This window comes from Vicia villosa, linkage group LG4, assembly GCF_029867415.1.
Source record: "Vicia villosa cultivar HV-30 ecotype Madison, WI linkage group LG4, Vvil1.0, whole genome shotgun sequence".
NCBI classification, from domain to species: Eukaryota; Viridiplantae; Streptophyta; class Magnoliopsida; order Fabales; family Fabaceae; genus Vicia; species Vicia villosa.
The window spans coordinates 161,844,205-161,859,054 of record NC_081183.1 but is presented as its reverse complement, the minus strand read 5'-3'; the positions used below and the strand labels follow the sequence as shown (position 1 = coordinate 161,859,054).

The 14,850-nt window shown below is 33.2% G+C and overlaps 1 protein-coding gene across 1 annotated transcript; it reads right to left on the bottom strand.

Annotated features, from left to right (window-relative positions):
• Positions 1-1,002: 1,002 nt before the first annotated feature.
• Positions 1,003-1,584, bottom strand: LOC131598225 (uncharacterized). Its single transcript, XM_058870846.1, has one exon. The coding sequence runs from the start codon at positions 1,582-1,584 to the stop codon at positions 1,003-1,005; it is 582 nt and encodes a 193-aa protein (XP_058726829.1).
• Between the last annotated feature and the right edge of the window lie 13,266 nt (positions 1,585-14,850).

The following is a 14,850-nucleotide window of genomic DNA, read 5'->3' as shown; positions in this document are numbered from 1 at the left end:
TGTCAATAACAAAATTTTATTAGTGCAAACTTTTATCTTTAGATAAGTTTAAATGTATAAACTTGAACTAAAAATTGCACACATGTAGGATAAAACATTTTACCTTTGTTCTAAACCTTGAAGAAAGTTTTTTATGTTTTCATGGAAAAGGGAAAAAATCAACCGTCCCCTCTAGGGGACATTGTAAATAAAACTTTCTAGACAAAATAGATCGGGTTTTCATTACTAGCAAGAGTACTGATTTACAAATAAGTAGGACTTCTCAATTATAGGACAAAATTAACACAACCTCGTAAGAAACCCATAAAAGAAAAACACTAACCTTGCCGAAGAAAAACTTGTGATGCTAGAGATATAAAAAATCTACCTCAAAATTGAAAACATGTCTGACAAAAAAAAAAACATGTATGTCTTATTTGTGATCTTCATCGAAGGTTCTTGCTTGACCACCGTCTAATAGCTCCTTTACACCAACTTTATGCAAGTTTTCATCCATTTCTTCTATTGTTTATCCATCTCCATTGGCCTTTCGTAATCGTGTTTAAGTTTCTCTATCACGACTTTAGAAGCAGTAACTGAACATTTTTGTTGAGACGTAATGAATAAAGATGTTAAAATCTATGTTAAATCCTATATTTTTCCATCACTACTGCCACCATAGAAGACGTGTTCAACTATACTTCTTAGTAGTGTTCCCCTAGATAAACTCCAGACATGAAAAACAAAATAAATTAGAACGGAGGTACAAACAACAACCAAGCATTGCTCAGTGTCGTTAAATAGCGGCTATAGCGCTATAGCACAGTGGAATTTGAACAAATTATTGTTATTCCCTTTCACCAATACATTATTTATTACAAAAAATTGTCAAATAACGTGTTTTTTTTTTTTTTTTTAGAAGACAAGAAAATATCATATTAACGGGAGAACAAAGGGGGTTCTCCAACCCGTATACACCGGATCCCAACCAAAACGATAAAGAAAATTACAAACCAAATTTCCTTATGAGAGGAAAAACACCGGATCCTTACAAAACTCATAAAAGGAATATTTGGGATGAGTAATCTTCCCACAATAAGACCACTTCCACACCAAAAGCTTGATGTTCCACACGGTATTGTCGACGTTCCAAGGATCATTCCGGAAACAAACACCATTTCTAACTAACCATATAGCCCAAGTAATAGCTAACCAAACTACACCCAATTTTCTACCTTTCACCATATAAAAAGCAAGGCACTCTACAAAATAACTATCCCCTTTACCAACCGAAACCGCTATATCGCGCCAAATCTTCTTCACCACCCCGCACTCAAAAAAGAGATGATTCAAGTTTTCCGAACAAACACCACAAAAAGAACATAACGAATTATCTAGAGAAAGAGCAATACCTCTAAGAGCCAATTGGTCTTTTATTGGAAGTCTACTCCGGAATAATCTCCATCCGAAAGCTTTGATCTTGAATGGAACATCCAACTTCCAAAGCAAGCTAAAAACTCCATCATGGATATTAGGAGGACCATAAGGAATCCGATTCGAATCCAAAAACTCATAGCACGAAGCTACCGAAAAAGACTTGTCCATATTGCCATTATAGCTCTGTCTGAACAACCAACTATTTATGTGATTTTGATCCACAATTGACAATGACAAAACTGCTCTTTCAAACAAACTTGAGCCAGCTACATTAAATATATATATATATATATATATATATATATATATATATATATATATATATATATATATATATATATATATATATATATATAATGAAAGCTTCAATAAGTGAAGGTTTACTTATATATATATATATATAATGAAAGCTTCAATAAGTGAAGGTTTAAAGTAAATCATAAATGACTAAAAATTACAACGATAAGAGACTGAAGAATTAAGTAGAATAGTAAACATACTTCCATTGATTATCTATTTTTCTACAACAAAAAGAGTAAAATAAACCTACACGTACCATCGTCATGGAGTGCTCTGAACAATTATACTCCTAATTATTTTCGCTTTCCCGGCTTCTCGAATCATCAAATAGTCTGAACCAATATAACATGCCATGATGGTTAACAATGCGAGAACCTAAGCAATATATTATTCCAAAAGAAAATAAGAGGCAAAAAAAATAAAAAATATTAGACACAGTTAATGTTATTGATAGCGGATGGCGGTCTATGGCGGAGAGCCAAATTTCTGCAATACCGGCCACTTTGTGGCTATGTTATAGCCGAAAAACACATAAAATCAACTAATATTGACCATTGCGGTGAGTCGAAAAACCTCCATGTATATCCACCATAGCAGCCATGGCACCGCTATCATGATATTACTCGACACAGTCACAAATCAGTATTGTCGATCACACATATCGCAGCAAATAGTGTTTATAAGGCAGGGCCATGATGTTATAAGGCGAATATTACTAGATTATTATGGCATATTTTTGGCATTACGCCATGGGCTGCCATCAACAATACTGCTTAACACGCAGAATTCAATTGTTCTTGAAAGGAAGATCAAGCATTTATAGCCTTTTACACAAAACAGAAAAGCCAACTTTCAAGGAAATTCTGAGGCAATTAATCCTAAAAAATAGATAAGCCATAAGACCAGAGCTTTATTATCCTAAAAATCAGGGCAGCATAAGACCAGGGCTTTATTTGAAAAAAAATTAAAAACTAATTTTATCCAATTTGAAAAAGTATTGTCAAACTAATTATGAAAATAATTAATTTGAATAAAATAATCCAATTTGAAAAAGAAGCATGAATATATAACCAAACAAAGCTCCACCAAAAATTGTGTTTAGAGAAACCAGCAATCTAGCTAACAGCTGTAAAATCATTGAAATATTCTTTTAATCTATATGAATTAAGTTAGTTTTTGAACATTTAAAGTTAGTTTATATATAAAAAAAATTAATGCAATTTTACCAAAAATTTTAATTTATATTGAAACACGGTTTAAGGTTTAAGTGTGACAAGATATTCCACCTTGTAAAATTTTTTTTTCTTTTTCTAATAGGCAAGTTATCTATTAAAACCGAGTAGAAGGGCTACTCAACACCAAGTTATCTATAATGATCAAATAAAGGGAACCCTTATTTCAAACTTTTGAAATAAAAAAATATGAAAATTAAAATGCCAAAAATAGTTTTGGTGACTACAAATATGTCATACCCTAAATTGTTAAACTTAATTCATAAAATCAATGACAGAAGATGTAGTCACTAAAAGTACAATAGCCAAGGGTTGACATAGTTATTAAATTTCTAGCAGAAATCAAAACATTAAAAGCTAGTATCAAAATAAAAATAACTTAATTGGAAAACATCAATGAGTATACTATTTTGTTCATTACATACCAAATCGATTCTCTTCTGAGCTCTTGTAATCTAAGAATTATTCCCAATATTGAGAATATTAGGCTGTATAATATATATATATATATATATATATATATATATATATATATATAATGACTTGTTTATAATTAAAGTGGTTATATTATATAATTGGAATTGGAAAGAAAACAAAATATATTAATATATATTTTATTATTTATAAATAAATTAAATTTATTATATTATATTACACTATTTGGAGGGAAACTAAAATAAAGTTTACCGCCAAAAAATTAAAAGAGTTAACTCTAATAGCAACAATATATAAATGTAATATTTTGTTAAAATTATATTAACATTTGATAAACGTCCCTAAAAATAGAATAAGGAATGCTTATAACTTACTAGACTTATATCAGGGCACATTTTTGCGAAGTAGCGAATATATATCTTGTAGGAGTCATAAATTGTTGTCTATACTAATTTTAGGTTACACTACTTACATGTTGGATAAAAGAATGTTGCTAGAGACAATAAATACTGTAGTATTGTGATCTTTAAACAGCAAATCAGCCAAACGAACACTCTGGTTGTAGTCAAAGTCTGATCTAATTTGTGTGAAAAATCCTCTTTACAATGTCTTGGAGGGGGGCTCTTGCTTTTAGCATTTCTTATTGGAAACATATAAAATTTTCTTCAAGATCTTGGACAAAGGTAAAACATTTTTAACCTACCTAAAATAAAAGTTCGCACTAATAATAGAATTATGTTATTGATGTTTTTACGTGCTCATTTCTTAAAGATGTAAAAAAATTCAATATGATTTTATCCATCATGTTTACCGAAGGCTTGAAATGCAACTTAGATGTTATGATGTTGTAAATATGATGAGTAAAATTAAATTAAATTACGAGGAATGAGCACATCAAAATGTCAATGCAAAATTTCCTTAGTGCAAACTTTTATCTTGAAGAGAAATTTTTATGTTTCCAATTAAAAATGCAAAAAGCAACCGTTTCCTCTAGTGGACATTGTAATAGGACTTTTCAGACAAAATGGATCAGGTTTTGATTACTACCTAGGGTAGGGTACTGATTTACAAATAAGTAGGACTTCTCAATTATAGGAAAAAAATTAACACGAAAGAAAAACTTGTGATGCTAAAGATATAAAAAATATACCTCAAAATTGAAAACATATCTGGATATCTCCATTGACCTTTTGTATTCGTGTATAAGTTTCTCGATCAAGATTTAAGAAGCAGCATCTGATCCTTGTTGGTGAGACATAAATGTAAAAAGATATTAAACCCTATGTTAATAATAGCGGCCATAATAGGAGTGTAAAGCGAAAAACCGACGATTTTCAATTGGGAAAATTAGGAAATTGAAGAAACAATCAATTTCAATCTGAAGAATCAGAAGAAAAAAAATTGAAGATGGGAGCTCAAGATTTGAGTTCTGATACCATCTTAGTATCTCACACACACATGGTGAAAAGAGAGAAAATGAAGAAAGCTTCTTTATGTTGATGAAAAACGGAAAAACAATTCTGTTACAAGAGGTAGTTATAGATTATATATTACAAAATATTTTTAAATAACATGTTATAGCTCTGTCTTCCATAGCATACTTTGAACGACTCACTATTTATGTGATTGTGGTCCACAATTGACACTGACAAAACTTCTCTTTCAAACAAAATTGAGTCGGCTACATTAAATTGAAAACATGATTTCATATATGTATAAATAAATTAATGAAAGCTTCAATAAGTGAAGGTTCAAAGTAATCATAAATTACTAAAACTTTTAACTATAAAAAACTGAAGAAACAAGCAGACAATAGGGTCTGTTTGAATAAACCGGTTATTTGCAGCTTATAGCACAACAAAAAGCTCATGAAATAACAAGGGAATTGAACATCGGGCATTTATAGCCTTTTACACCTAATGAAGCAAAACAGAATAGCCAAGTTTCATGGAAATTCTGACGCAATTAATCCTAAAAAAAGAAAAGCCATAAGACCAAGGCTTTATTATCCTATTCCTAACAATTAGCGCAGCTTAAGACCAGGGCTTTATTTGAATAAAAATGAAAAACTAACCTCCCACAAATATATATGACCAGATAAGCTCTAATAATTAATTTTAATAAAATAATTAATTTTGATTAAACTTACCTTTATTTTGATATAGTATTGTCAATTTATGACACTAGATAAGCTCAAATAATTAATTTGAATAAAATAATCCAATTTGAAAAAAGCAGCATGAATATCAAAACTGACCTCCCACAGGTATATATAATCATACAAAGCTCCACCAGCTAGATAAGTGCCTTGGTGATTAGCAGCAAGAGGCTTAATAGTGGAAACGAGCAAAAATTGTGTTTATAGTGAGTGATGATGGGTTTGTTCTCTTGTTTTTCGGCTAAAAAGAAATGAGTTTTTTTGTTTGTACCAACCAAAATTTCTAAAAGTTTTTTTTCTAAAGATAAACTTGAATTTATTTTTGTGGGAATTTCTTAATATTCCTTATGATTGCGCAAAAATACTTAAATATCTCTAGATTTTGGAGATACATTTATGGAACGCATCAAGATGTAATAAAACACAAACTTTCTCGGAATTACATTTTTGATATCAAACCGAAAGTATATTTCCGGAATAATGTCTTACAGAATGTAGAAAACCATATTTGAAATATCATTAATATCATAAAATAAGCAATACATAAGAGATTTTAACATAGACCAAGTATTACACTTCAACATCCAGGTGAAAGTTGCAAAATCTTGATAATAGCATCGACCGATCTCAAAATAGTTTCGTCTAGCTCAATCAGAACTTTTGATTATAAATAAAAGTATTCCACATAGTCCGTAATCAGCGCTCGTCTTCAATTCATGGTTGATGAACTCAAGCTTCCCTTCATTGTCAATGGATGACCAACTAATTTTGCACATAAATCATGATTATGTATACCAAATATCACAATAAATCTTCATTTACTATTTGCCAACCAATAACCACGCAACTTAAATGGACATTCACATTTTCTTGAAATGGGTATCATTTCATTTTAAATTCTAGAGAGGACGTCAACATTTTCCACTTCTTTTGCATGTCAATGTCACAACAATGCATATCTTTTATCCGAACCATTATAGGGTCTTCCGATCACAACACTAAACCCTAGTTTGATGGCCTCTGTACGAATCCATTGCAGAATGCCATCACGAAATTCATATTATTGCTCAGTTTTCAATTGGTTCCGAATATCTAACACCTTAAACTAAAAGAGGTGAAATAACTTGAGACACAATAGGTTTCGGAATAGCATCGGGATGCACCATACCTAATATAGAAAAAAATTTAATTAAGAAACATCCATAGCAAGGAAGAAATTGCCAGATAATAAGCACATACAAATATCAGAATTGTATATCCAGTCCAGTTAATTGCATAACCAGAAGTAAATTTTCGGTATCGGTGTGACCTTTTTCCATAAAAAACCGGATTAATGTGATGAGTGGGGGTTGAAATGAATGAACTTTACATTAAACTTCACTTCCATGAGCTCCTTTTGATATGATCAACCACAACAATGAATATTTGGAGTGAAAAACATGACTGAGAATGGAAGGATTTTTTAAGAGGGTTTATGGACACTTTTGGAAATGAAGATGATCATTTTGGTTCATGCTAGTAGTTGTTTTAAGCAAGTTGACTTTTGATTTTTATGGAAATACACTTCCGGTAATATCTAAAATGTAAAGGTGGCATAATACCCAATTTCGTGCACTAATTAACCGGAGTTATATTTCCGATATGGTTTTTTTATTTCATATTGAGGCGGCACCACATTTGGTCTCACCAGTGTGATGTGAAAGGTGCATCCCGAAATCAACTTTCGATAATCTAGTGACAAAATATTCCAGTTAGTAAAATTTCTAATTTTCTCATTTATGTAAAAAATACAAATTTTATTTCTCTTCAGAATAATTTTTTTGTTTATAACCACCGGTTTAGTCCGGTTCGAGGGTCAGTTATGGCATCAAGTGGTTCCAGCCCCCTCCTGATCGTAGATGCGGAGAATCGAACTGTAGTCCTCCCTACCAAGTTCAGCGTCAATCACCACTGAACTAACTAACTATTAGTAAAGACAGGCTAATAATTTTTTTAAAACAAAAAATTGATTTTTTTAACATGTAGGAATAATTCATTATTTAAATTTTCATTTCCAACGGTTTAAATGTGACTAAAATGTCTTTAGAATTTTGAAAAAAAATTATTTATAAGAAAAATTTTAAATGCATTTTAAACAATGTTACTTTTTAAAATATTTAAAAAATATTATTTTGAAATATGCAGAATGGTATTAATTTTAAGAATTTAATTGGAATACACTGACGGTGTAAAGAAGTTTTACACCATCAGTAAATCACAACTAGGGGTGGGAATAGGCCAGTCCAACTAATATGGGTCTATGGCCTAGCCTACACAGGTCAAGACTAGGCCGGACTTTTTTCTTAAATAGAAAAGGCCTATGCCTTTTATAAGTCTATTTAGTTAAATAGGGTAGGCCAAAGGCCATACAAAAAGTCTTATAAGCCTTTCAGGCCGGCCTATTTTAATAAATATGAATGAATTTTTTGTTTTTATATTATATTTTGTACTTTATATTAAAATACAAATGTAAAACTTAGTTATCTTGAACAACTTATAAAAATAAGTTAAAGAAAATCCTATGGATAATGTCATATGGTGTTTTGATATATTCTCTCAAACAAATCATCTCACAAAATTTATGCTACTAGATAAGTTCGGATAAGTCAAGTCAGTGCAAATAAATATTTAGTTTCATTGTATTTTTTATTCTCTAGTCTAGTTAAACATTATTTTAATTGTTTATTTAATTATGTTCAAACAATATAGGCTTTTTAAGTAGGCTAATAGGCGAATCAGGCTTTCGAAAAGGCAAGGCTCAGGCCAAAAAATAAGCCTATGACAGGCTACAGGCCAGACATAGGCTTGAAATTTTTTAGCAGGCCAGACTCAGGTTTGGTAAAGCCTAACTCGGTCCAACCTATTCACACCCTTAATCACAACCGTTAATTTGTTAAAAGTGTTTGACTTTTATTTTAATTTTTCTTAAATATAATATATTTAAGTTATTGTGATGCATTAAGAGTGTAAAAAAATTTACACTAACATTAAATAACCATTAAACTCTAATTTTAAATATTTTCATTTAATCCTCGTTGAAACATGACTTAATGTTACTATTTAAAAATACTAAAATTTTGTAGCGTTATTTTTTTCTTACAAATTAGTCAAACAAATTTAAACATATTTTTCTTTAAAGTTTTCTCTTGTTTTTTTGGCTAAAAAGAAGTGAGTGTTTTGTAGTGTGATTCAGGTATAAAATCAAATATATATTCCATTAAAATTTTCTCTTGTTTCTCAGCTAAAAAGAAGTGAGTTTTTTGTTTTTACCAACCAAATTTTTAAAAGCTCTTTTTCTAAAGATAAACTTGAATTTATTTTTGTGAATTTCTTAACATACCTTATGTTTTTCTAACGCACCGCGCGAAAATACTTAAATAGCTTTAAATTTCAGAGTTACATCTCTGGGACGCATCGAGATGTAATAAAACACACACTTTTTCGGAGTTATATTTTTGATATCAAACTGACAGTATATTTTCGGAATAATACCTTACACAATACAGGAAAAACATAATTGAAGTACACCAAACTCACAAAATCAAAATACTGTTAATATCATAAAATAAGTAATACATAAGAGATTTTAACATAGATCAAGTATTAGACTTCAACATCTAGAAGGATGTTGCTACATCTTGATAATATCATTGACCGATCTCGAAATAGTTGCATCCAACTCGATCAGAATTTTTTATTATAAATGGGTAAAAGTATTCCACATAGCCCGTAAATCAGCGCTCGGCTTCAGCTCATGGTTGGTGAACTCAAGGTTTCCTTTGTTGTCAATGATGGCGAGTGGTACTCGATCTTCAAAAGCATTGGCATCCGTCCCCTAAGAAGTTAGATGAGCAAACAAAAACCAACATGGAGAATAAGTGGTGGTTAGCCCGTATGGTTATGTTTTTTTTAGGCAAAATAACCCTTTTGGTCCCTTAAGTATACCCCTTTGTTCACTTTGGTCCCTCAATTAATTTTCGTGCCATTTTGGTCCTTTAAGTTTCTCAATATATCCACGTTTGTCCTTCCGTTAGTGAACCATTAATCAAAGTTAAAAAAAACGTCCCTCTGGCAGTTTGTATGATGACGTGGGTAAGCGAAGTCCAGATGGGAGTGTGTGTGAGGGCATATGTGTACAAGAAGAAAAGGATTCAGTCTCCTTCATCAGAACAACAACAACAACAATAATATCGTTCATCCAACATCATGAGAACAACAATAAATCGTGTTCATCAATACGAAATCAAGCGCAACATAACAATGATTCGCGTCAACACACAACAATTGCGACCAACCTTCAAAAATGTTCAACAACCAACAACATCAACCATTAAACTCGTGATTTCAAAAAAGAAAATGGAATCAGAGGGAGGTCGCCGCTGAGTTTATGCCGACGGATGAAGAGGAGAAATTTGCCGCCATCGTGTCTGTGTGGGAAGCTCGGAGGAGCGTTGTTCTTCAACCCTTCCCACATAACACAACCCTTTCAACAAACAGTTATATGGTTGAACACCAAGTTTCAAACTTTTTCTCTCCATGAACTCAAAAACCTCCATAGCTTTCTTCAGTTTCCCTCTTTTACAAAGGGAGATTATTAAAACGATGATAGTTGCAGCATCTAGTTCAAACCCATTTTCAAGAACAGTAAAAAGAATTGTTTTTGCTTCTTCAATATTGTTTTTCTCACAGTGGCACCTTATCATGATGGAATAAGTGCAAGAATCAAGAAAAAGATGAAAAGATGATAAGTGGGGGTTGAAATGAATGAACTTTACCTTAAACTTCACTTCCATGAGCTCCTTTTGATATGATGAACCACAAGAATGATTATATCACTACGCCAAATGAAACATTTACCAGCGCAGCTACGCCAGCGCTTTTGAGAGAAAGCGCTGCTATAGCTTTCACTAAAGACAACAATATAAAACAAGGGGAATAAAGCGCTGGTATATGGGGGACCTACGAAAGCGCTTTTAAAAAGCGCTGGTAAATGGGGGACCTACGAAAGCGCTTTTAAAAAGCGCTGGTATAGGCTGGTCTACGAAAGCGCTTTATAGAAGCGCTGGTATAGGGTAGTCTACGAAAGCGCTTTCAAAAGCGCTGCTATAGGGATATCCTACGAAAGCGCTTTTCTCTTAAAAAGCGCTGGTATAAGGGGTGTTACTAAAGCGCTTTTCAAAAGCGCTGTCGTAGCTTTTATAAAATTAAATTAATTAAACTAATGAACAGAAAAACACGTTTTGCCCCAAATTTCTCAGTCTCTCTTCTTCTCCTCGCGTACGGCCTGAAGCCCTAACCACCCTCATCACTGTTTCCGACCGTTCCCCTCCGTCACTCCGCCACAACATTCATCTTCAATCGCAGCTCTCCGACCGTCCCTCCCCCTCTGGTTCGCCGTCTCAGTCGCTGGTTCGCCGTTCTCAGCAGCTGGTTCGCCGTCCCTCCGCCTCTGCTGTGTCGCGCTTTTTATCTCCATTTTTGTTCAAATCAGGTTTGACAAATTTCTTGATTGCAAATATTTTGTCATTGGATTTGGAAGCATACTTTTCAATTGTGAATCTGAATGAATTTGGTATTACATGAATGCTTTGAATCAATGAATTGCTGTAGGTTTTGTTGAAAAATTAAGTCACATTTTCTTTTGGATTTCTTCTACCTGGTGCTGTTTGTGGCTTATAGAGCTACTGTCCTTACTAGAGTTAATTGGCTTATAGAGCTACTGTCCTTACTAGGGTCTGTGGCATATGTTTTGATACATTATTTTGATACATTGTTTTGATACATTGTTTTGATACATTGTTTTGATACATTGATACATTATTTTGATACATTGTTTTGCTCTGTTTGAAGACAAAAGAGGTTTAGTCACAACAACTTACAAATTATTATAGGTTTTTGAGTGAAGATAATTTGAGTGATTGTAGGTTATGTTGTGTGTAAATACAACACGACACCGACAAATTAGTGAAGATATTTTGAGTGCTATCTTATTGATTATTAAGATTTAATAGTATCCTTTGAAATTAACGATAGAATAACATTCTTATTTAGATTTTTCCAACTAACATGTATATAAATATTGTTCACATCTTTTCATTGTTAATGAGAAATATTCAATATTCAAGTAAAAAGAAATTAATATCATTGATGTTAGAAGTGACTCTTAAACATAACTTAGGCACTATTTAGATAAATAGTTTAATTAAGTACTATATTACATTAGTGCATATCATATAAGTGCCTATCTATAAGCTATTTCTATAACAAAAGATAAAGATAAAGCATCTAGCCAAAACATATTTGAGCATTTCGGTTTTGTAAATTCGGGTGTTTGTAGTTACTAGCTAATTCATAATTGATTTCATAATTGAGAATATATTCTATATTCATATTTTGCTTTCACTTTAAACTATAAAATTATAATTTTGTTTTCATTTTATTTACCATTTTAAAATAATTGTACATGAATCAAGTTTATTGAACAAATAGTTGAATATGCTACAGTTTGCATATTCAATTTAGTGTTTATTGTTTATAGTTTATTGTTTATGGTTCTATTTATTATCAATTTAGTGTCTCTCAACCAATTTTTTGGTTTGTGGACTTATATTACCTTGAAATAAGGTAATGTCTTCTTTAAGAAATCGGGTATTCTGATTAGGTATTCTATTATGATGATAGCTATTTATTATCTTGACAGAATTCCTTAGTACCTGATAGAGAAACCAAGACATGGATAAGACATGGATGAGATCAAACCGATTGTCGAAAGAGTACGAGAAAGGGGTATGGAAATTCGTTGAGTTTGCGGTTGCGCACTCCGAAGACCCGCTTCGAATGCCGTGTCCTTGCTTGGGTTGCTGTTATGGGGATAAGGTTGACGGGAAAAAGTTGGGATCCCATTTACTACGGTTTGGAATTGATAGAAGTTATACATGTTGGACAATGCATGGTGAGAAAAGTAACGGGAATGCTGGGTCGAGTTGTAATAGGAAGTATGCTTCAAACGACGATTGCACAGACACATACGATTGCGATCGAGTCGAAGAGATTGCAGAAGCGCTTGAAGAAGATCTTGCGGATTGTCCCAAAATGTTTGAGAGGTTGGTAAGCGATGCAGAGAAACCGTTGTATGATGGTTGTTCAAAATTCACAAGATTGTCTGCGGTGTTAAAGTTGTACAACTTAAAGGCGGACAATGGATGGTCGGATAAAAGTTTCACAGAGTTATTAGCCCTTATGAAAGATATGCTACCAGAGGATAATGTTCTTCCCAATCGAACGTATGAAGCCAAAAAGATGTTGTCCTCTATTGGCATGAGCTATGATAAGATACATGCATGTCCAAACGATTGCGTTTTGTTTCGAAACGAGTATGCAGCGTTGAATGAGTGTCCTAAATGTGGTGCCCCTCGATATAAGAAAAAGTTGTCTCCTGCTAAAGTCTTATGGTATTTTCCTATAATTCCGAGATTTAGACGCATGTATCGTAGTGAGACCGATTCAAGACACTTGACTTGGCATGCAGATGAAAGAATTATTGATGGAAAGTTGCGACATCCGGCAGACTCACCACAATGGATGAAAGTTGATACTGAATATCCTGAATTTGGAAAAGAAGCAAGAAACCTTCGGTTGTCATTGTCTACTGATGGAATGAACCCGAATGGTATTCAAAGTATCTCGCATAGCACATGGCCTGTGATTCTTATGATCTATAACCTACCTCCGTGGCTATGTATGAAGCGTAAGTACATGATGTTATCTATGCTAATTTCTGGGCCTAAACAACCAGGGAATGACATAGATGTATACTTGGCACCCTTAATCGAAGATTTAAAGTTTTTGTGGGAGAACGGTGTGGAGGTTTACGATGGGTATAGGAAGGAAAGTTTCAACTTGAGGGCGATGTTGTTTGGAACAATTAATGATTTTCCAGCATACGGAAATCTATCCGGGTACAGCAATAAAGGTCAAAAGGCGTGTCCCGTTTGTGAAGATGAAACCGATACGACACGATTGGAGCTTTGTCAGAAGAATGTCTTTCTCGGCCATCGTAGATTCTTAAATTCTAATCATCACTACCGTGGGTGGAGAAAAGCATTCAACGGAAAGGCCGAACACGGTACAACCCCGCCTTTTTTGTCAGGTGATCAAATTTTTGAAAAGGTGAAAGATGTGAGCACTCAGTTTGGCAAGCCTTTTGCACATTCACTTGTCAAGGGTGGGTGGAAGAAGAAGTCAATTTTTTTTGAACTTCCATATTGGAAGTCGTTGTACGTAAGACATTTCCTGGATGTTATGCATATTGAAAAAAATGTATTTGACAGCGTCATAGGTACGTTACTCAATATACAAGGAAAGTCTAAGGATGGCCTTAACATAAGGAAGGACATGGTAAACATGGGAATGAGAACTGAATTGGGACCTGTGACGAAAGGAAGACGAACATATCTGCCACCTGCTGTTTACACTCTATCTAGAAAGGAGAAGAAAACATTGTGTAAGTTTCTCAGTGAAGTTAAAGTTCCAGAAGGCTACTCTTCAGATATTAGAAGACTTGTGTCCATGAAAGACCTCAAGTTAAAGAGTTTGAAGACGCATGATTGTCATGTTATAATGGAACATTTTTTACCAATAGGTATACGTTCTATTCTTCCAGAAAAAGTAAGAAGCGCAATAACTAAGCTGTGTTTCTTCTTCAGGTCAATTTGCAGTAAGGTGGTCGATCCCGCGATCTTACCAACATTGCAAAAAGAGATAGTTGTTACTTTATGTGATCTTGAAATGTATTTTCCTCCCTCGTTTTTTGACATAATGGTTCATCTAGTCGTGCATCTTGTGAAAGAGACACAATTGTGCGGACCAGCTTATATGAGATGGATGTACCCTGCTGAACGTTATATGAAAATATTAAAAGGGTACGTGAAAAACAGAAGTCGACCGGAGGGCTGTATTGCGGAACGATACGTTGTTGAAGAAGCGGTTGAGTTTTGTACTGAATATCTGTCAAATGTTCAATCTATTGGACTCCCTAAGTCTCATATTGTCGAAAAAAAAGAAGGAAAAAGGCTAATTGGAAATAAAGTTGTGACAGTATCAATGGTCGAACGGGATCAAGCGCACTTGTATGTTCTGCACAATGAGATTGAGGTTGAGCCGTATGTTGAAATGCACAAGATTGTTCTCCGAGATTTAAATCCAAATAGAAATGAGAACTGGATAGTACGAGAGCACAATCGAAGTTTCATACCGTGGTTTAGGGATCAT